At 55.2% G+C, this 23,178-nt stretch overlaps 1 protein-coding gene across 1 annotated transcript in view; it reads left to right on the top strand.

Moving 5' to 3' along the window:
• KCNK5 (potassium two pore domain channel subfamily K member 5) overlaps nt 1-18,614 on the top strand; it is a 36,382-nt gene extending 17,768 nt beyond the window's left edge. The window contains exons 2-5 of the mRNA XM_081140570.1: nt 11,790-11,901; nt 13,085-13,251; nt 13,563-13,731; nt 15,884-18,614. Coding sequence (XP_080996696.1) covers nt 11,790-11,901; nt 13,085-13,251; nt 13,563-13,731; nt 15,884-16,809 — 1,374 coding nt within the window. The 3' untranslated portion in view covers nt 16,810-18,614. The remainder of the gene's footprint in view (nt 1-11,789; nt 11,902-13,084; nt 13,252-13,562; nt 13,732-15,883) is intronic.
• The last annotated feature ends 4,564 nt before the right edge of the window (nt 18,615-23,178 follow it).

The following is a 23,178-nucleotide window of genomic DNA, read 5'->3' as shown; positions in this document are numbered from 1 at the left end:
AGTCTGCAGTGCAGCTGACTCAGCAGGGCTAGGATCTCTGGTGGCTTTGGCCTGGTGGACAGATGGGGTGGGGTGAGGTAGGGGAAAGGCACTGAGGCAGAGAAACACAAAGCCATCAGCCTGGGCTACCGTCCCTGCCAGGACTGCCCACCTCATCCAGTGGAGCCAGGACCCAAGGTAAATACAATGCCCCACCCACCTTTGTGCCCCAGAAGGAGTGACTGTGGAAGGCATACATCTTGGAGACTCGGTCATTTATTTGGCAAATACTGAGCACCCACTGGTGCCAGGTTCTGTTCTGGGAATAGGATGAGTGAAGTCTGCCTTCAGCTCTCACAGTCTATTTGCGGGAGATATAGGCCAGATAACAGTACCCACTAGAATGTCATGTGAAGATAAGTTCTGTCCCACGCCCTGCCCTTCGGGGTGGTGGGAGCCAGGAAGGAGGGCATTGCTGTCGACAGCTAGCCCAGCTCCCGTCCACAGCTCTGGAGCCCCCATCCTTCCCACATTTACTTTTCTGCCCAGCTCCGAGCCTTGCATCGTTTCACATAATTGCACCCCAACCCGATGAAGTCTTGGTGCTCCCACTTCCCAGATGCAGAGTGAAGCTCAGAAGTGAGCAGGCATGCCTCAGTGCCACTGGTTGCCGCTGCAGCCAGGATTTGAACCCAAGTGTCTGCTCCAAAGCCTGGGCCTTTGCCCCTCTGCCCCATGCTGCTGGCAGAGGGTCCCGCCTGCATGGCTGTGAGCTTTGTGGTGGACTGGCCATCCAGCTCGTGTTGTGGGGCAGCCAGCGTGCAGACCTGGGCCCTGGGGAGCAGGATGAAGCTAGCACAGGGCAGGGTGGCTGGGCTGATGATGAACCAAATCTCCCTCAGGTCATCAGCCCAGATGGCGAGATGGCAAGTCAGCAGTTCCTGTGACCTCCTTTGTGGCCTGCTCGGGGGCTGTTTTTAGAAACTTCGAGTGGCTGGTGACTGCCTATGGTTGCTCCTTTCACCCTGCAAGGTCAGGGTAAATCTGAGGCATCTCCAGGAGTGGGGGGCGGGGAACAAAAGCTTGTGCTCATCTTAACTCATATCGAGATTAGATCATGGGTGTGACAGCTCAACCCTGTTACAGCTCCACAGCACCTGTCACCTGTGTCTACCTGCTCCGCTCTGGTTGGCATTTCTTAGCCCAGTCCCAGGAGTGGTAGAAAGGACCCTCAGCTGAGAGGGGGCTTTTAGCTGATTCTTCTTGGGCTTTGTCTTCAGCTTGCTTTGTGACTTCTACCATGTCACTGTCCCTCTCTGGTCAGTTTCCTCAGCTACACAGTGGGAATAGTAATATCCATTTTGTCTGTCTTCCTTCCAGCCTTAAGTCTCAAGTGATTAGGGCCAGAGGGGTTTGTAGGCATGACAGGTGACTGATGAATGTGGGTTTTGGCGGGATGCTGACTCAGTGCGCTCCTTAGTCTATTACAGAGGAGTTGATGGGGCCCAGAGAGCTTTGCTGTCTTGCTTGGAAAGGACAACAATCCAGGAGCCAAATCCTATGCAGAGACCTCTCACTCCCTGGTGACTCACACCCCTGTGGGGAAGGAGGGGACTGTTCTACCCACCTGGTGTGCTGGAGAGGTCCTGGCTAAACAATTTCCCACCCTCGAGTTGTTGACCCACTAGTTGGGAGAAGCCTCTTAGCATCAGTGAAAGTAGAAGGGTGTCAGACACTCCCAGGATCTGGATTCTGGGGACAGGGAACTGGCCAGGTCATAAACCCAGGCCCCAGGCCGCAGCATCCCAGACAGGGAGGAGACACCAGCACAGGCCCAGAGCAAGGCAGTGGCTGTGAATTGGGGGTAGAGAAGCTGCAGGTGGAAGAAAGATGTCCCTCTTATCACTTAAGTCTCTGGACATCCCACCTGCCCTGAGTCCTTTTAGAAGATGACGCAGGGGGTGGATTTTGAGAACATAGCTCCAGAGGGTCATCTGGTGTGTGTTTGGGCTGGAGGGGGCTCTTTCCACTCCCAGGGCCAACTCTCAGGCAGTGGTGCTCTGGGCCTGGGCCTGAGCCTAAGCCTAAGAGGTCCTCCGTGTCCCCACGCACAGAGAGTTCCAGCCTGACTCCTCAGCAGAGCCCTCCAGGTGCTGAGAATGCTTGCCGAGCTCCCAGACTGAGCTCAGGCCCCACCAGGCCCTCACTGTTTGCTTTAGCCAAGCCTGCAGCCCTCCCAGGTCAGCAGTCCTGCATAGGCTCTGCCCTGGGCTCTGACTCTCACGGGAGGGGCCTCAGCTGCCAGGGGGTTACCGTCCCAGCCTGAGAACAATGGGGGCAGGGTCACCTTCTTTGTTTTCATTGTCCCTCCTGAGTGAGGACAGGGCTCTCGGGCCTGAGAAAGTCGGAAACCCGGAGGTTTCTGCTGAAAACGTGCTCACCTCTGGCACGGGCTTGTCCCTGTGAGCGTGAGACCTGCCAGGGCCTCTGGGCTCTGCACAGGCTAATGAGAGACGGCCGGGAGGGCGGCGGGGGGAAGCCCAGGGTGGATGGGAGGACAGTCAGACACCCAAGGCCTGAGTGCTGACTCCAAGGGGGGGGCCAACTTGGGCCTTCCCCTAACATGGAGAGGTGATGGTTTTCTAGGACAGCTGTTTTGGAATTGGCTGTATGTAATAATAGAGTCACCTGCAGCAACTTTTGAGCATATCTGAGTCTCTGGGGTAGGACCCGGGCATTCGTATTTCCCTAGGCTCCCCCAGGTGACCTCGACGTGCTGGCCAGGTTAAGGAGCAGCAGTGGTAACAGTGACCCATGGTGACCCATGGTCCCCCTTGCCTAATGAGGTACCTGGGTTTCTGGGGTAGGGCGCAACAATTTGTCTTTCCTTCTGTCTTCTAAAAACATTATAAATATCTGGGTAGGAACTGGAGCAAATCTGAAACTTTAACAAAGCCCCTGTTGCAATAGCTGAAGTCTGTTCTCAATGGAGACGTGTTGCCCTGTCCCCTTGGGTCCCTGCACCTGTCTACCCTTCCCCCCCCAGGCACCTGAACCTTCTCTGGGAGAGACAGGGCCCGGGTGAGCTGGGCCTGCAGCTGGCACAGGTATCAGGGTGGCACCGCTGGGCCCTCGCCAGTACCCTGCTCATAAACTGGGCCTGCCTCTGAGCCACACCCTGGTCACCTGGGCTGAGGCAGGAGGGATGTGAATACCACAGATGCCTCCCCTCTGTCCTCAAATCCTCCCTCCCTCAGGGACACGGGAGGCTGAGCCCAGCACCCACACCCGTCGCCCCCCAGGAAGGCAGCGGCTGCATGTCAGAATGGCCTGTGGAATGTGTTAGGTCCCAGGGCCCAGGTCAGCCCCACAGACACCTTGGAGCGCCACCCAGGCATTATATCAGCCTGAACTGAGAGCCCCTGCCTCAGTGGCCCTGTGGTGTCTAAGGTCCCCAGGCTTCAGTTTTCTCATCTGAAGACGATCCCAGCACCCTTCCCTCACCCCCAGTTCACCTTAAGGGAAATCTCTGGAAGTTGAGTCACTTAGAGAGATGGAGAGTGAAGGAGTGAGGATAATTGAGGGCTTAACTAACAAAGGTAAATTCTTTAATTTGTTTTGTTGGTAATTAGAGGTAACAGGTGCTCACCTTCTCTGCAGGATACTTTTGATCTGCCAGCAGTCCCCATCAGATAGAGGGTGACTAGACAAGGACTGACACCTGTACCCACTAGCCCCTCAGGGTGTTGGGGGGAGTCCCAATACATAGGATCCGCCCCCCCCTCCACCATTTATCTTTTTGGGAGTTCCTGATGTAAAAGAATTTGAAAGCCATTATTTCAGACAAGCCCAAACTGCAAATATTTGCCTGAAAAGTGCTGTCCTGTTCAGACCTCCCCTAACCGACTCACTGTGGAGCCTGGACCTGCTCTTGGCCCCCCACCCTGAGAGGGATCTTTGTTAGAGACTAGGTGACATACAGACAGACGTGCACACATACTGAGAGCCTAGCAGAGACAGGGAGTGGGCGCGGCCTGGGGGGACATTGGCTGCCTTGTGAAGCTGAGGCAGATGATCAGGAGTTGGGACGAGGGTTGAGAAGTCTCCGTGGTCCCCAGCCTCTGCCTCACCTGGAGAGCACTATGGGGCAGGAGGAACATGTCCTTGACATTGTGTTCTCTGCTGCCTGCCTTGTTCAGCTTTGCAGGAAGCTGGCTAGGGTGTCCGGGAGCCTCTGGGTGACAGATCAGGAGAGGTGGGCCTTCTGAGGGATGTGGAGGGCATCTCAGGCATGCCCCTGTTTCCCTTACCCCTGCTACTTTTGGGTAGAGCTTTCCCCCAGGTCCCTGGACTCCGGCTGTCCAGTGGCCCGGGAACACCTGGGGACACCTGCTGAGTCTCAGTTCCTCTGTCCACTCATGACTTTTTTTGGTTCTCTGTGCTGGAGAAGTCCCCCTGTGGCCTGAGGAAGAAGATTGGTCAGCCTGTGAAGACAGTTTTCACTGCCAGGCAGGGAAAGTTGGGAAGAGATGGCAGGTGCAAGGAGGCTTGGGGACAGTGTCCCTGTGCTCACCTAGGCCTGTCCTCCAAGTGCAGAGAAGTAAACCCTTTGGTTTATCCTGGGGGACAAGCAGTCTCAAGTCACTGCATCTGGTTTCCTGACATAACTGATTGCAGGTATACTTACTCAGGGCTGATGACGTCTTAGGTACTTTTCATGTGTTCAGAGTAGGTGGGAGCTTGGCAGATGGGGAGACCGAGGCTGATAGGATAGGCAGTTATATAACCCAGAGACTTGGTGCTAGCAACTGGGAGAACCTCTAGATTCACACCCAGACCTGTCCCATATTCCCCTGAGCTTCTGCCTGGGGGAGGGCGCAGTCTGCCTCTGTGAGAGAGCCCTGTCACTCCCTTTCATGTTCCTTTTTCTGCTCTCGGAGAGTTTCCGGAGGGGACAGGCCTCCCCTTCCTGCAGGAAGGACAATCTGTCCGGTCACCCCAGGGATCTCTCAGTCCCACTGCCCCTCGCTCTGCCCTCTTGGACAACAGAGCTCTTGCCTGACTCGCTCACCTCACCCTTCCCCAGGCCCCTGGCCCCAGGACCTTTAGCCCCCTGCCTTCTGTTCTTACAACCTGGTGATCAGCCCCATCTTTGCTGGATAAAGGCTTCCACCTTGTTGCTGATGAATTTAGTTAAAAGCCAACTATAGCGTGATGCTGGGAAAGTTGAAGGAAGGACGTGAGAGGATGAGTGAGTTCAGCCAGAGAACACACTCTCATTCATTCACGTTAATTCACTCACGCATTGAACACATATTTATTGAGCACCTACTATGTGCTAAGCAGTATTCTAGGGTCTGGGAATATAGCAGTGGAAAAGAAAACATTACAGTCCTGCCCTTGTAGAGTTTACCTTCTAGGGGAATCTCCATTCCTGCAGATATTTCCCTTGCAATTGCCTGGGAAGTTGTGTTCCAGAGCCCTGGCTTCACTCCTTGTTGCTAAAACGCCCCCCCGGTGCCCCCTACCCCACCCCTCAGCTATAGAAAGCATGGGGCTGGGGCCTGGGATCTGGGGCCTGGGATTCAGACTGCCTGGGTTCACTCCCAGCCCCCCCACCGGCTAGCTTGTGGCCGGGGGCAGGTTGCTCAATTAGCCTGTTCCCCATTTCCTCATCAGTGAATAAGGGTGCGGTTGTCCCCCCTTCCCTGTGGTTTTGCTCTCTGTAGTTTCACCCGCAGTCAACCGCAGTCCAAAAATATTAACTGGAAAATTTCAAAAGCAAACAAATTCAGAAGTTTTAAATTGCGTGGCGTTCTGAGAAGCGTGATAAAATCTCTCGTCCTGCTCCGTCCCTCCCGGGCCGTGAATCATGCTTTTGCCCGGTGGCGCGTGCTGTGTATGAAACCCACCCGCTCGCCACTTAGGGAACGTCTCGGGTATCAGATCTGCTGGCTTGTGTGTGAGATGCTTGTGTTCAGGTCACTCTTATTTTACTTAGTAATGGCCCCAGAGGGCGAGAGTGGTGACGCTGGCCATCCAGTTATGCCAAAGGGAAGCCGTAAAGTGCTTCCTTTCAGAGAAAAGTGTATGTGAAGGAAAAACATAGTATTTTAAGGGTCTGGTACTACCCATGGTTTCTGGCGTCCACGGGGGGTCTTGGAAGGTATTCGCCTGAGGTAAGGGGGCTGCTGTGATGGTTCTGCATGATAGGGTTGTAAAAATTTATTCGGGCTGAGTTAAAGTGCTTTGGTTGGTACCTGTCCTATAATAAGTGAGCGCTTATCAGCTAGTATTCAGCTATTAGCTGTTTTATAATCTATGCTGTAAGGATTAATAAGCCGTGGCCCACCCACCTCACACAGCGGCTGGGAGGGCTAGGTGACAGGACCGTAAAGGTTCTTTCTGAACTGCCGAGCACCGTGCAAGTGGCAATGAGCGACATTTCACCTTCCAACCAGAGGGACCAAGTGAGCTTGGATGGGATGAATTAAAGATGAACGCAACCCTGGATGGTGGAGGGCCCGTGTCCCACCAACAGCCCCTAGGCCCAGGGGAGGCTAGCACCCAGGAGTATCCGAAAGGCCACCTGCGTAGCAGGAGGAGCTCTGTGATCCCCACGTAATGCCTGGCGTGCGTGATGTCTGCCGCGGGAGCTGGAGGCAGGGTGGGAGTAGCTCTGGGTGCCAGAGAGCCGCCATCCCCAGACGGGCCACCATCCTCACTTGGGCTTCCCCAGCCCTGCCCGATGGCGGGAAAGGCTCAGCCCCAGCCCCAGCCCCACCCGCCCTGTCTGAAGGTGGGTGTCGTGGTTTGTCTCCCCATCTCCGCATGTACCTTCTTGGGAACTGCCCATTCGTCGGGATGAGTCTCTCCAGGAAGGGGAGACGTGGCTGCCACCACTGCATGGGAAACCCCAGGTCCCCAGGAATGAGGAGCCGTCTGGGAACCCAGATTTCATGGACAGTGAGAGCCCGGGAAGGTGGGGAGAGGGCAGCTAGTTGCCTGAAGCCAAAGGCAAGGGCCTGAATCTGGCCTCCTGGAGGGCTGGCTGGAAATGCTGAGCTCCTCAGAGTGGCTGGACTGGTTTTAGGGCACTGTGTTTTCAGCTGGTGCGCAGGGGTGGGAGCGTGCCCTGGCCACAGCAGCCACCCGAAGGAGGCCAGTGTGGGAAGTGGGTAACAGCGGCTGGGGCCCAGATGGGCAGGCTTCTCCTCCTGGCTTCTTCGCTTTGAGCATCCTGACCTTAGGCTACTTACTTAACCTCTAAGCCTTAAATCCTCATTTGTAAAATGGAAAAAATGATCGTTTCTTCCCAGCAAGATTCTGTCCTCATTAAATGAGTTAAAGGCTCGTGAAGCGCTTAGCATAACACTTGTTGCATGGCGAGCCCTCTATAAATCACAGCTGCTTTATATGAGGGTGACAAGAGGCAGCGGGAGCTCGGCTCAACCCCCGAACAAGAGCTGGGCCTGGGCAGTGCGTGGGGTCTCCCTCGCGCCACTCTCCATGGTTCTGTGGAAAATGCAAATATTGTCTGTGTGAATTTGGGAGCCAAGTTAAAGAATACTGCGAGTGAACAGGGGCCACCTCCTCCCGCGAAAGCTGTTTCCCTAACCCTGGAGGGACAGGACACGGAATCTAACTGGATGGTGCCTGCTCCCCCAAACCCCTCCCCCTAACCCAGGGATGACCTTGGCCTGGGTCAGCCCCTCAGTTCTGGGAGACCTCTTCCTCGGCCTGGGTGACCCTGACCATAACCACTGTGGCATCCGACCAGAGCCACAGCTACACATGGGAACAGGCACCAGACACCCCAAATTCACACTGAGACCTCTGCTCCCCGAGCCTAGCTTTCCTCACCCGGCAAGTGATACCTGTTGGGTTAAACATATACAAGCCCCAGAGAGGGGTGTCTGACACACAGCAGCTCTAACATCCTGCTTCTCTCCAGCACTGAGATGGAGTCAAGCTGATTCTCAGGCCAACTGCTTGGGATTCATGGGCAGAGAGGAGGCAACCACATGGGGTGCTGGGGCGCCCCGGGCAAACAGAGCAGTGAAGGGAGAGAGGTAGGAACTGTGCTGATTGGCAACCAGGTGTCTAGAACCTACCCCATTTCTGCCACGTAACCTCTCAGCCTCAGTTTCCCCATCTAACCAGTAGACGTAAGTACTGCCACTGGATTTTGTTCTAAGGGTTAGTGGTGCTTCTAGCCCTGGGGATGCGAGGCCCTTCAGAATTGCCCCCTTTGCCTGCCCCTCTCTGGGTAGCCATGTGGCTGTGGCTCCCTGATAACCTAGGGCCAGAGGCTGAGGCAGGCTGTGCCCCAGAGAGCACCTACCACGGGGTGAAGGCAGGAAGCCCCACTTTTCCACCTCAGAGCTCCCAACCACATAGTACCTCTTTGGTTGCCTGTTTTGCCAGCTCTTGTGGTTGATGTCTCCTTAGCACATACTGTTCTCAAGTCACAGATCACATTTGACAAGCCAGTGTTTCTCAGCGGGAACAGTGTCGGAATGGGGGGAGCGGGGCATTCAGCTCCTCTGGTCCCTGCCCACTCAGTGCCAGCAGCACCCCCACCACCACCGGTGTCTAAACAGTGCCTGGCACAGTGCCGCCCCCACCAGGCAGTATTTCTACACACTTGCAGAATGTGCCACCCCCCCCCCCAGGTGAGAACCCCTGTTTTGCCGCACCTTCAACATCCCTGATGTATACCCCCTGGTGCTCACGCTCGGTCTAAACTCTTTCCTTTATCAGAAATGGACAACTGCCAAGGGCTGTCCATTCTGAAGTAGCTCAAAAAGCCACCCTGTTCCCTCTTGGACCTTGGTTCATCAGTTAACGTATTGTGAAGTCACCCAGAATGGAACAGAGTGCCCCCTGTGTGGCCTGACCCTCAGAGAACAATGGGCCGTCACCTCCCAGCCCTGAGTAGGCAACGTGTTGACATGGCCTGAGATGTAGGTGCTTCTCTTCTGGCAGCCACTCTAATGTGTGCTGGTTTGTGCACAGCTGAAACCCAAAGACTTTTCCCTTTGCTCCTGTACTCATATTCTCTAACCCAAAGTGTAAGATGGGGAAAAATTTAAAAGACAGTCGTTAGTGAGTTTGGGCCCAGTTTTCCAGTACAGATGATTTTGAGTCCCAGGCTCTCATTGCGGTGTGTCAGCCATATTCCCATCCCAGCCCTGTCCCCAATTTTGCATCCTTTGCAGATTCAACTGGTCAACCATCTCTGTCCATAGTGTGTTGTTCATGAAAATATTGACGAGGCCAGGCCTTTGGCGTGATCGTGGGGCCCTCAGGCCAGGTTGATAATGATCCTACTTTTCGTGGTTGTTTCTCTGCCTTTAAATGGACACAAATTAATCCCAGCTCTACCCCACATTTCTCTGTCTTGTTCACATGAATGTTTTTAATCCAACGTGTTCGGCTGCCTTGCTAAATCTAGATTTCCGGCATTCCACCCAGCTTCAAGGCTTCGCGGCCCCTTTGGAGAGGGAGATGCACTTAGCCAAGCATGACTCGTTCTTGGTGACCCAGTGCCCACCCCTTCTCTCTGGGTGCCCGGTGTTCTGCTGTTGGAAGTCCCCGGGAGGTCAGGTTGGAGTTTCCAGAACCCATCCTTTTTGTTTGTGTGAGAACAGAGGTAGCTGGTCTCCCGAACTTTTCTGTTCCCGTGATTCCATGGGGATGACCAGAAGTGGCACTTCAGGCACATCTGTCCCTGGCCAGTGGTGCAATTCCCGCTCACAGGTGTCCTTATGTGTGCTTCATATCCCTGACAATTAACCGTGCTCTGCCTTCTCCACTCTAAGATGGGGTCCAAGTGGTTCTGCTTTCTCGGCCACCTGTTTAACACTAGGACATGGCCTTACGCTCCTGCTTGGAACAAGATGCCGTTTTTGGGAAACCTTTTTAGAAGGACCTTCATGTTTGTTTTAGCTCCCCTGCTGACCTATGAGTAACAAAATGTCCTGGTGCCTTCACGTGCACGGGGCCTGGCCAGCTGGACGGCAAGCTCTCGGGCAGGGCCAAGGCAGCCTCTGCGCTGGGCGGCCCACGGCCTCCAGAGAGGGGCTCTGGAAATGCCGGGAGGGGCCAAGCAGCGAGTATGTGGTTTGATGGCCTGTCGGACAAGCATGTCAGTGCAAAATCCTTTATAACGTCTGCAGATTCGTTTACAAGGGCCTGCTGCTGCTGGAGCCTGCACTTCCTTCAGCACAGCCTGCCTACCACTCCCTTTCCCCCCAGCGTCAGTCAGGTGCAGGTGGGTTAAAGCTGTGGTTTCCCTGTCTCTCCTGTTCTCACCTCTCACTCTGTCTTCCCTCGCTCATCCTAGGCCTACTTTTTTAGGGACTATGGCTGAGTTCCTGGTATCTGGACTGGATGGGGGGTGGGAGGGATCCTGGGGCCCTCCTTAGGGGCAGAACTGAAGACCCAGAGTTAACGCAGATCCTGGCCCTGTGAGCTGCTTCTGGGTCCAGGCCCTGCCATTGGTAGGTCAGGGTGAATGGAGGCAGAGCTGAAGGATGGGTTAGAGGCAGCGTCTGGTCGGGTGGAAACAGGTTTGGCAGCTATCGGTTTATCCTAGAACAGATAAGGCCTCTCCTGGGGCTCCTCCCTGAACCTCCCCAGGTGGCCTTTCACCTGCTGCCCAGTTGCCGGGAGCTCTGTGGGGACTGCCAGCACGATTTTGAGTCACCCTGAAATGTATACACCCGATGATCTGTCCTGTCCTAGACGCTGAAATTGCTCAGCCCAAGGCTGAGATAAAGGAATCCAGAGAAGGGGGGGTGGGGGAGCCTGTAGGGGAAGAAGATAGAGTCCCTGCCAAAAAGGAGGTCTTGGAGGACAGATCCAGGAGTTCACTGAGCTTGACCTCAGTAGGTATCCTAACAGTGGAGGTGAAGGGTGTATAAGGGTCCCTCCCACGCCAACTCTGCAGTAGAACTTCTCTGTGGAGAGCTGGGGTGGTGTAAGGGTCCTCCTGTGCCCTCTTTAAGAGGCAGAACAGTCTAGTGCAGTGGCTCTCTGTGTGATCCCTGGACCAGTAGCTTCAGCACCACCTGTGAACTTGTTAGAAATGCAAATTCTTGGACCCCTTCCCAGACCTACTGGATCGGAGACTGGTGGGGCCCAGCTTGTTGATTTAACAAGCTCTCCAGGTGACTCTGGTGCATGTAAGTCTGAGAAGCACTGGCTCAGTCAGAGGATGGATTTTGGAGCCAGATCGCCTATGGATGGTCCCTGACTTACAGGGGCTTGACTTAATGATTTTTTGACTTTATGATGTGTGAACGTGATATGCATTCAGTAGAAACTGTACTTGGGATTGTGAATTTTGAGCTTTTTCTGGGCTAGTGACAATGCGGTAGGATACTCTCTTGTGATGCTGGGCAGCAGCAGCGAGCCACAGCTCCTAGTCAGCCCCGCAGTCATGAGGGTCAACAGCCAACACTCCACAGTGTTTTTTGGATACTATGTTTTGAGCATGCTTAAGGTAGGCTAGGCTAAGGTGTTGTGTTTGGTAGGTTAGGTGCATTAAATGCATTTTCAGGGCTAATTGGAATGTAACCCCATCGTAAGTTGAGAAGCAACTGTATTTAACAGCTGTGACCTTGGGCAAATCACTTAACCTCTGATCCTCTATAAAATGTTTCATCATCTATAAAATGGAAACAATAATGCCACTTGTTATTGTGATGATTAATGAATGCTTATAAGGAGTTTAATGGAGTGCTGTTACTTAAAAAGCATCTGTTAGTCTGGCCTCCTTTGACCTTCATTGTCTCTCTTTTTAGGTCGTATCTGATGCTGCAGGACAGGGCGTGGCCATCACAGGGAACCAGACCTTCAACAACTGGAACTGGCCCAATGCAATGATTTTTGCAGCCACTGTAATCACTACCATCGGTAAGTTTTCTGGGACCTTCAGGATATGCACTGCCATGCCCTAGCTCCGCAGAACCTTATGGGAGTACAGTTCTGGTCACACTGCCTTGTCAAGGTAAAATTGAGCCATTTGCAGCCTGTCCTTTTGACACTCTTCCTGGGATTTAGAAATCCTTGGTGACTGGCTGTGCCTGGGAGGCTGTGCAGGCATCCTGACCTGGGCTCTTGGAGCAGAAAGACACGGCCTAGTAGTCAGAGCCATGCAAGGGGCCAAGCAGGCCACTTGCTATACAAACCCAGCCGTGCTTGGTCCCCAAGCTTGTGTCTGTTCTGGTTACGTGTGGATGGCTGCATAGCAAGCCACTTCAGAAGTTAGTAACTAAAAGACACAACTTCTTATCTTTTGCCATTCTGTGGGTCCACTGGTCTCCACTGGTCGGTTCTTGCTTGAGGCCTCCCAGGCAGCAGTGGTCACGGTGGCTGGCGCCGGCCTCGTCTGCAGACCTAGCTGGCGGACATTCACAACGTCTTCTTCCATCACGTGCTGATGCTTCATGCTGGCTGTTGGCCAGGAGCTCAGCTGGAGGGAAAACCTATAGTGTGGGTTCCAGGAGGGCAAATACCAAAGCGAGCATTTCAAGAGATCAAGGGGAGAGGCGGCAGTCTTAGATCTAGCCTACCCACTGTCACTGGTCAAGCAAGTCACCAAAGCTCAGATTCAGAGGGAGGGGAATTAGACGCCAGCTTGACGGGAGCAGCAGGGTTGCAGGAGAAGGGCAAGAATGAAGAATGTCCATCTTCAGAGACCATCTGCCACAGTGCCTCTGGGGTATCTACCCAGAGAAGGGTGTCTTTTTCTAATTTGCACATGGATATACCGACTTGAGAAGACTTGCTAATGGTAGAGGCTTCGTCTGCCTTCAGGGAGCTCCCAGTCCGATGGCAGAGCCACAGCCCGCACCATCATAAGTGCTGTAAAAGATCACGATCATAGTGTGATCAAGAGAAATGTCATTTCCCAAGCATTGATATTAGGTCAAGAGCAAGTGATCTTAGAGAACGGGTCTCCCTCTAGCTGTGTGTGTGTGTGTGTGTGTGTGTGTGTGTGTGTGTGTGTGTGTGTGTGTGGAAGCAGGGCCCACTCCAAGTCTGACTCCATTATCCCAGCTGCGGCCCTGCTCTTAGCTTCACTTTTCATCCTCAGGCTATGGCAATGTGGCCCCCAAAACCCCCGCTGGGCGTCTCTTCTGTGTCTTCTATGGTCTCTTTGGGGTGCCACTCTGCCTGACATGGATCAGTGCCCTGGGCAAGTTCTTCGGGGGACGAGCGAAGCGGCTGGGCCAGTTCCTCACCAAGAGAGGCGTGAGCCTGGTATGTCCCCAACCCTAGGTGCTGGGCAGAGATGGGGGGTTCCCTGGCCTGGCAGGAGATGGGAGGGTAGGAAGGATCTAAGAATTGGACAGAGGTGTTAGAGGGCAAGAGGCCAGTTTCAGAGCCCCCTGTCCTCCTGGGTCAGGCTGGCATCATTTCCCCTTCCCCTCAACCCTGGGCAGTGAGCCTCCTCCCAGGTGTGGCGCCCTGCTGGCCTCTCCTCTGTCCATCTCCCCAGCCCTCTGGGTGTCCCTGCTGGGACCCCCTGGTCGCCACCGTTGTCTGACTCGGTCTCCCCTCCATCCCATCAGCGGAAGGCACAAATCACATGCACGGCCATCTTCATCGTGTGGGGCGTCCTGGTCCACCTGGTGATCCCACCCTTCGTGTTTATGGTGACTGAGGAGTGGGACTACATTGAGGGCCTCTACTACTCCTTCATCACCATCTCCACCATCGGCTTCGGCGACTTCGTGGCCGGTGAGTCCTGCCCACCCCACCTTCTCTTTCTCTGCTTCTCCAGCCTCGGGTCAGCTGACCTGCATTGGGAGCCCCAGTGGGCATTTGTGTCGTGGGCCCTTTCTCCACTCTGCCAGTTGCAAGAGGAAACCAAGGCACAGAGCAATTGCAGAAGACGCCTGTTTCCCTTTCTTGGGATGTGGCTTTTGTCTCCTCTCCTCTCTGGGTGTTTAGCATTTGATCCCTTCCTAGCAGGCTGGAGACTGGGAAAGGCACACGCATGCCCATCTCCTGAACTTCGGGGCACTAGCTAGGGGGTGAGCCTTCTACCTGCGGGGTTGGTGCCTGCTGCCCAGAGAGCCCCTGGGCCAAGCCAGGGCCCTCCCTGTCACAGAGCTGCCTTCCTTCCATCATTCATATGATTCGAGGGAGCTACCCCAGAGGCTTGGCTCAGAGGCCTGAAACTTTACTCTTGCCACAGGCAGTTTAAACACAAGAGAGGCTTTTTCCTGAGCTCCTTGGGCCCAGACACTCCCTCCCCTATGTAATCCAGGCAGAAGATAAGGTTCTTTGGCTCCTTTGTCCTTTCACTCGATCACTCTAGTACTTGTGCCTGTGGCCAGCACAGTATCCTGGTTCTTAATCTTCTTGACACCCCGTTTGGCCACACTGACCCAGTGTTTGTTCCCCCATTGCCTGCTGCCCTGCCCGGTTGACCTCAGCCTCTGCTCCAGGGGCCTCTGGTCTCTCCCTCCCCCATCCAGGGGGCAGGGACAGGTCAGGCCCTTCTGCCCCATTGTAAGTGGAGACTCGGGAATGCTGGCAGGGGGCAGCCGAGTGGGGGGAGGAGCAGGAAAGAGAAGCCTGAACACTCCACTGACCTGGCAGATCTGGGCCTTCTGTTTTGGGAGATAAATTGAGACAGAGGCACAACCCTGCCATTGTGGTGCCAGAGCAGGCAAAGGAGAAGCCTCCGTACTGGAGAAGCACACAGCATGTTTGAGGATACTTTCTCAGCTCCAGCAAGACACTAAACCTCCGCCTCAGTGTCCTTACCTGTAAAACTGGTTAAAAAAAACCAAAAAACCCAAAGTAATAGTGCCTACCTCCCAGGGCGGTAGAGGAGTCAACTGAGTTACTGTTCATCGGCGCTGAGGAGAGGGCCTGGCTATATAAGTGTGTGCCCTGGTTGTCATCACACCTGCTTGTGCCCAAGATCCTGAGTAAGATTAGCAGCACCCCCTGTCTGCAGGGGGAGACACAGCTCTTGCCGTCGGGGAACCTCCAGTCCGATGAGGGAGGTGCAGTCCTGCCCCCACCCAAGACAGAGCCCCCTTTCTCTAGTTCCAGGCTGCTCCCTAGCTCCGGGGGCCTGGGGGAGGAGAGGAGGCTACAGGATACATAATAATACAGACCAACATGCTGGAAGCGGAAAGTGCACAGTCTCAGATAATCCTGCAATGTAGGAAAACAGCCAGAACTGTGGGGGATGACCCGGGAGGGCTCCCTGGAGCAGGTGTCAGGATCTCGCCGTGGGAGGAACCAGTCCAGGGAGGGCAGAAACAGGAAACCAGGAGGCAGGCCAGCCCTCACTGAAGGAGAATCAGGGCTGTCCCGAATATTTCCTCCTGGGACCAGTGCTCACCGTCCTCTCGGCCAACCCCCAGCCTCGTTTCTATTAAACTCCTGAGCCTGTGTCTTCAGTGAGGGTGTCAGAGCCCCTCACTTTTCATCCTGGTTTTAACTAAACTATAACAAATACACCAAAAAACGTACACAAAATAGCTAGGTGTCAGGATAGGTGACTAACTGAAAGGCAAACATTCGTGGGCTGTTTCCTGCCCTGTGTGCTGGCTCCAATACCAGCCTTCCTGGCGACCCTGTCCCCTGAGCCTCCCTCAGCCTAGCGAACCACTCTCCTGACTTCTGGCAGCTGGGGAAACTGAGGCTCAGGCAGCTGAGGGTTGAGAAAGGCACCTGAGTGCCTGGACCAAGGCCCTGCGGGCGATGGGACATGCCAGCTTCTGGAACAGGCCTCCTTCCTTTCTCAGTGGGTCCCACTGTGTGTCCTGTGCTCTGGCACAATGCCCGCTCTTGGAGGCGTTGACCTTAGGTGTTTCCACGTCCCACTGATGTGCTCCTGACCCCTGGGCTTCTCCTGTTCTGTCCTCAGGTGTGAACCCCAGCGCCAACTACCACGCCCTGTACCGCTACTTTGTGGAGCTCTGGATCTACCTGGGGCTGGCCTGGCTGTCCCTGTTCGTCAACTGGAAGGTGAGCATGTTTGTGGAGGTCCACAAGGCCATTAAGAAGAGGCGGCGACGGCGGAAGGAGTCCTTCGAGAGCTCCCCACACTCCAAGAAGGCTCTGCAGATGACAGGGAGCACTGCCTCCAAGGACGTCAACATCTTCAGCTTTCTGTCCAAAAAGGAGGAGACCTACAATGACCTCATCAAGCAGATTGGGAAGAAGGCAATGAAGACGAGTGGGGGTGGGGACAGGGTCCCGGGGATGGGACCTGGACCTGGACCTGGACCTGGAGCAGGACTGGGACCAGGACCGGGGCAAGGATCGGGCCTGGTCCCTCAGGGCGGCGGGCTGCAGGGTGTCCCTGCCTCCCTGGTCCCCCTGGTGTTCTACTCCAAGAACCGGGTGCCCAGCTTAGAGGAGGTGTCTCAGACACTAAGGAGCAAAGGCCATGTGTCGCGGTCCCCCAGTGAGGAGGCTGGGGCCGGGCCCCCCGAGGATGGCTCCCCCACCTCTGAGGTGTTCATTAACCAGCTGGACCGCATCAGCGAGGAGGGCGAGCCATGGGACGCCCAGGACTACCACCCCCTCATCTTCCAGAACCCTAACATCACCTTTGCGAACGAGGAGACCAGCCTCTTGGATGAAGAGACGTCCAAGTCCTCTCTGGAGGACAACCTGGCCGGGGAGGAGAGGCCCCAGGAGGAGGCTGGGGCTGAGGCGCCCCTGAACTTGGGCGAGTTCCCTTCCTCGGACGAGTCCACCTTCACCAGCACCGAGTCGGAGTTCTCTGTGCCTTACGAACAGCTCATGAACGAGTACAACAAGGACAACTGCCCCAGGGGCACGTGAGGCGGGGCCGGCTCCCCACTCCACCTCTGGCTTCTGTTACCCTCATCCTGGGCTGTCCTGCTGTGCCTGGGACCCCTTGGATCTGGGAGTGGGGGGCCAGGGCCTTCCTCACCTTCATCCCCTCCAGCTAGATGCCACCTGCCAAGCGTGGCGTCCCCAGGACAGGGCCTCTCTTCTCCAGCTGAGCGGCACCTGGCGGTGGGAGGCGTCTGTCCTGGGCACAGCTGGTTTATTTGATGGTTCAAAGACACCGTGGGCTGGCAAGACTGACCCCGAGGAGGCCTGCACTGCATGGGCCTTCGCCCCATCATACGGTTGAGAATGTCAAACGGTTCTCCTAGGTCGGGGCCCTGGCCTGTTGAGCTTAACCAGTATTAATGAACTTCTGTGTGCTCAGCACTGAGCTGGCATTTCCAAGAGAGTGAGGGCCCTGCCTTTGGAGGTCCAGCTGGGGGGTAGGGCTGGGCACTTCAGGCCTCTGCAGGAGCAGGTCTCTGCCTGTGGCAAGAATCCCCCCCCCCAGCCCCTGTCTGCCTGACTGGCCCCTACTGCAAACCTCAGTAGGGCCGAGACCGCCTGGGGGAGGGAGTGAGGAGACAGAGGCCGGCACTGCAACACTCCTGAGACGGGAGCAAGTCCTACTATGTGCCCGAGGTCCTAGACCTTGATGATTCCCTGAGACTGAGCCCAGCCCGGAGAGCAGTCCCTGTCTCAGATACCCTTTGGCCAAGTGATGTAGATGCGGGCTTTCTGCCTCCCGGGAAGTGGTGGGAAGAAGAGAAGGGACAGGCCATGGCCACTGAGGCTGGGCTCCTGGAGCTGGTGGCCAGGAAGCTGCAGGAGCCAGCTCAGCTCTGCCCCAACCCTCCCATCTCCCTGTGCCTAGAACAAGGACCTTGCTGCTCCCCAGCTGGCCCTTGGCTCACAAATGGAAATGGCCAAATATGTGAATCAAGCTCCTCCCTGCAGCCTTTGTGTGTGTGTGTGTGTGTGTGTGTGTGTGTGTGGTGTGTGTGTGTGTGTCTGAGAGAGAGAGGGAGGGAGGAAAGGACTTGTGATTGGGGGAGCTAAAGACAATGTGAAACTGCACAGTATGTTTCTGGGAAGGGGCTGGCAGAGTTGCTAGGTTCTCCGTGAGGCCCACTCTGGGGCCGGCCCACTCTGCCCTGTCTGTTTTATTATTTTTTAAATAAACTGCTGTTTTTATATACCTAGCATCTGTTGTTGGCTTTAGAGCCAAAGGAGAGAAAAAAGGAGCAGGGTCCCAAGGATTGGGAAGCTCAGTGTTCACCCTCCTATCCAACCCCCAACTCAATGGGGCCTTTCTCAGTGACCTCAGTGATGACCTCAGCCAAGGTCATGATGTCTAGAGTCCCCACACAGAGTGGGGGAGGGCACTGATCAGGTGAGCAAGTTGGGGTACCCATCACAGGCAATGGATGCTGGGCAGGAGGTGAGTGACCACCCTTGACCTCCAACACCCTCTCCGCTCTCAGCCCCCTCCCCAGTACTGTGGGGCCACACAGGGCCAGAACCTCCCCTCCCCTCAACATGTGAAGACGACGGTGGACATGTGTGTCCACACCCCCTTCACCCTGTGACCGAGGGCTGTGCTGGCTGGACGGTGGGGTGAGGACTGGCCTTCTGTTCTCTGTGAAATGTTTTAATAGGCTCGTCTTGGTTTCCTCACCCCACCTTTCTGGGGTGTCACTGGCTGTCCTGGAATCGCACACACTGTGTGTACATACTGCAATGATGTCAAATGTAATTTATTTTAACATTTTTACAATAAAACATGAGATGGACAGGCCAGCCTGGTGTTGTGTTATGGGGGAGAGGGGGCTGGGGTGGGGGGGCAATATGGTGAGGGCAGTCTGGGAAGATCAGGGAGGAGTGAGGACAGCCTCAGGGCCAAGAGGAGAATTGGGTGGTCTGGAAGGGAGAAACCGTGAAAGGTGAGACAGGCTACCTAAGAGGTGGGCAGAGCACACCCTTGGAGGAGGTGACAGTTAAACAGGTCTGGGTGGGGATAGGGAAGGACCATTGCAGAAGGGGTCCAAGAACCAGGAAGGAGCCGGGAACATAGGGAGAGAGGGGGGTGGTCATAGCAAACTCGGGACACCAGTCTGCCCAGCACTGTTCCACCTGCTTTAACCCAGTGATATGTAAATGAACTCGTTTGCTCTTGCAACAGCTCTGTGAGGTGGGTATTAACATCCCTGTTTTATAGGTGAGGAAACAGGCCCTGAGATGATTGTGCAAGACCTGAACAGGTGGGGAGCCTGGATTCACACCCACGCAGCCCCGCACGGGGCTGCTGAGGTTGGTGTCTTCTGGCCCAATTCAAGGGCTTGCTTCCCAACACCACCCGGGACAGTTAGAATTCAGAGTCTGTCGGGAAAAATGAAAAGTTCTGTGATTTCAGGAGCAAGCCACATATTTCATGAGGGTATACGGTAGACGTGTTTACAAAGGATCATTGTTTAAAATACCAACCAGTTCTCAACTACTTGATATCATCCCTCCCTCTGCCTAAACATCACCTCTGTCTGTCTGTCTGTCTCTCTCTGACACACACACACAGGCCCAAGGTTCTTTGGTTTTGATTTAGATCCTTTCAGCCTCAAGGTAATTTCGTCACACTAAGCACTGCCTTTATTTTGCCCTTGACCATTTCCCCAAGTCCTTTGGCAAACACAGTGTGGCGCTTCCCTGTGGTGCAGGTTACCAGCCCTGTTTGCAGTTAAGGAGATGATTACTGGGGCACAGCTCCACAGAATCGTGCTCACGGGTGATAAGACACAAACAGGAGGTTGGGGTGGTGTGGTCTTGGCCACTGTGGCTAAGATTAGTCCAGAGCTTTCTGAGCAAAAGGTCTGGAAATGGGGAGGGACAGCAGCTGGAGCAGAGGGTGGGGCCCGGGAGGCACCCCAAGTTCCTAAGGGTTCAAGAGCTTCGGAGGGGTATCATTCAGGCAGCATGGTCACGTCACAGTGCCTGAGCTGTCGAGGGATGGACAGTAGAAGAGGTGATTTGGGGGTCAAGGGAGAGGACCCTGGCAGGGGAATCCCTCTGCTGACTCCAGATTCATGACCCGGGTCAGTGAGACCTACAGCCTCATGGGGTGCATTGTTCAACCCCAGATGTCCATGGGGCTCCCAGGCAGACACTCCCACTCCAGTGGGCCCGCTCCCAAGCAGCCTCCCTGCCCTTGTAGTGAACTGGCACCCTGCTCTCCACTGTCATTTCTTCAACTAATGTTCACTGAGCACCTACTATGTACCAGGCTCTGTTCTGGACACTTGGAAAACAACAGTGTGTAAAAAATGGACAAAAATCCCTGCGTTCATAGGGTTTACGGTCTGGTTCCCTTTGCTCTCCTTTCTGGCCATTTTCATGGTTTGTGCTTGGTATTTATATCCTGTCCTTATTTCTCAAGGATCTTTCACTCTGAACTCTTCTATTTTATCTTTTAATCCTCACAGCAGGTGTTTTATTTTTTGCAAATTCAAACCATCAGGCAGCAGCAAACACAGCTTCCCTGACTTGCATTACGATTCCTCATGCTGTCCTCCAGAAGTTTCTAATCTCGTTGGGGAGACACCCACAGAAAGCCCACAGTCCGATGGAGAAGACAGTTCCTAGCCTCAGAGTCTGGAGACTGAGGGGGAGCAGAGCACAGACATTGAGAAGCAAGCACAAATTCGGTCTCCCCGCTGGGCCTCTGCCCTCCCTTGTGATCCTGGAGGAGTCACTTAGCTCCCTGCCAGGACTGATAAAAAGAAACCGAGACGTCTGGGTTTCACCCCCTCACTGGCGAGGGCCAAAGTAGCTTTTCTCAGACCGATTGCTTGGAAGCTTCCTAGAGCCTGGGGCAGAGAGAAGAGGGAAAGGGAGGTAGGCAGAGTTTGCCGCTGTGGGTGGGGTCTCCTGGAATAGCTGCCTTTCTGTGGGCCCCTGAAGTTTGGGCTCAGCCCTGCCAATCATCTCTCCACCCCTGAAATAATAGGTCCCCAATTTCCAGATTCATACACAACTGGTCCAGGAACCAGATGCCAGTTTGTGAATTGCCAGGATGTGTTTGTGTAACAGTGAGAGTGCACCTCCAAATCTCTGTCTCTTTGCTCCATCCCGTCCACCATCCTGGCCACTACAGCCCTCATCTGGATCCCCACAACACAGGGCGTGGCACCTAGCAGGGACTCCACAGATGTTTGTTGAATGAATGAATGAGCCCCTTAGCTGGCCCCCCTTCCAGTACGTATCCTAAACTCGAACACGACTCCTTCATCTCGTGCTTTAGACTCCTGAGGGGCTCCCACTGCTCTTCCCGACCCACATCTTCCTCCAGCCTCACCTTCCACCCTCCTCCACCTCTTTCTGGCCACAGTGACATTTCTCAAATGAGCCAGGCCTCCCCAGGGCCACACAGTCTCGTCTGCCAGGGATATGTCCTGCCTGCCTCCTGGCTAAGTCCTAAGACCTGCTGGGGTTCAAGGTGGGCATCAGCTTCTCTGGGAAGAGTTCCCCAATTATCTGCCCCCATTCTGAATTCTGGTCAGATGCCACCCCCACCGCCACTCCCCCCACCCCCACCCCCCCACCCCCCATCTCCCCACCCCACCCCCACCCCACCCCGTGCCCAGAGCACCTCCCACAGCAGCCTGCCGCTTCTCTGCCATTTCCGCCTCCTGTCCCCTGTCCACACCCCGCCCCTGCCTGGGAGCCTCTGCGAGGAAGGGACGTGGCTGCCTCACCTTTGGATCCCTACGTCTGGGCCTGGCGTGGAGGAGGGCTCAGCTGTTTGTTGTTTACAAACGGAGGTGAATGAACCTGAGGCCTGGACTCTCTTGTTGGTAATTCAGCTCCTCTCTTCCTCCGGGCAGAGGCCAAATCCACAAGGCTCGTTCCACAAGGGCAGGTTCCAGCAAAGCCGGGCGGGTGATCTTAAGGGACCTTGTCTGGGGCTGCGGTGGCCTGATGAGTCATCTAATTTTGCTAAGTCACCTGAAGTGGTGGGCAGGACAGAGACACAGCACACCTCATTTCTCCACACCCCAGAAAGCACCTCTGTCCGCACCCCCTTTCGTGTTTCCCCACACCACTCTGTCTTCGCTTCTCACCATCTCAGGGCAGCCCTAATGACCTGGGGGCAGAGACTCCCACCCAGTGGCCCCCAGTCCCCATGCTTCCCTTCTGGGGTACCTGTGCTCAAAGTGACCACTCACGTCAGCTCCCAGCAGCCAGCTGACAAAGCCCTTTCACATCCATTCCTGCCAGATTACTCAACAGCCCAGGGAGGCAGGTGCAATATTTTACAGCCCCCATTAAGGGTTTTTTTTTCAAACAAGGAAACTGAGTGTCTTGGTTTGGTTTCTCAGGAGAGGAAGGCCTAAGACCAGAGCCGGGGGATGTTTGGAGGAAGTAGCAGAGGGGAGGGGGAGAAAAAGCTGGAGAAACAACAACAGGCAATTAAGGGGCATCACTGAGCTAGTTCCCTGTGGGCACTGGGGCCTCAGTCCCGCTGGGGAACCCCTAAAGAACCTGTCCAGGGTCAAAACTGTCCCTGAAAGTCAAGGGACCTGCATTTACTCACCAGTTCCCACCCTCACTGGTTAGGATTGCCCCGGGGGCATTAATCCCCTCCTTTCTCCCACGCAGGCCGGCTGTGATGGACTGTGTCCTCAATGTCCACGACAGCATTTCCCATCCTACATTCTGGTCAGCAAAGTGCCCTGTCCCTCCCTCAGCAAGAGGTAGAGTCCGTTCCCCCTGCGTGGGCCTGCCCCGGGACAGTTTGGGCCAACGGAATAATGTGCGGGCACCTTCTGTGCCTCCGGAACACGTGCATCATGAAGGCCTGGCAGCTCCTGCTTCTGTGCTCTGGGGGCAGCCAGCCACGGGTAAGACACCCAAGCCCCCGAGACCCTTGCTGTGAGGAAAGACGCCAGGCATGTGCAGGAGCCATGAAGCGAGAACGTCCAGCCAGGGTGCCACCCGGCTCCCCGGTCCGGCTGAGGCCGTGGAAAGCGGGGCCCAGCCGCATCCCCAAACTGCAGCCATTCGCAAATACATGCATAGTGTCGTTTTAAGCCTCTACATTCTGGGGTGTTTTGTTAAAACAGCAGTAGATAACGGGAACTCTGACTGGGCTCACCCTGAGCTAATCGACCCTCTGCGGGTTTGGGAGAAAGCTCTGAGCGGGAACAGCAGAGGCCCGAGGCACTCCAGCGAGGCCGTGGGCAGCGCGCGTGGGGCTGTCCACAAGAGCCGCACTGAGCTCCCGAGAGGAAAGAGGGATCGGACACGGGACACGAACAGCATTTACTGCCCCGACACTAAAACTCTTTGAGGAGGCAGAGTTGAGAC

This window comes from Miniopterus schreibersii (genome assembly GCF_964146895.1).
Source record: "Miniopterus schreibersii genome assembly, chromosome: 6".
Taxonomy (NCBI): domain Eukaryota; kingdom Metazoa; phylum Chordata; class Mammalia; order Chiroptera; family Miniopteridae; genus Miniopterus; species Miniopterus schreibersii.
The sequence above is the reverse complement of the archived record's forward strand: the minus strand, read 5'-3'. Positions and strand labels throughout refer to the sequence as shown.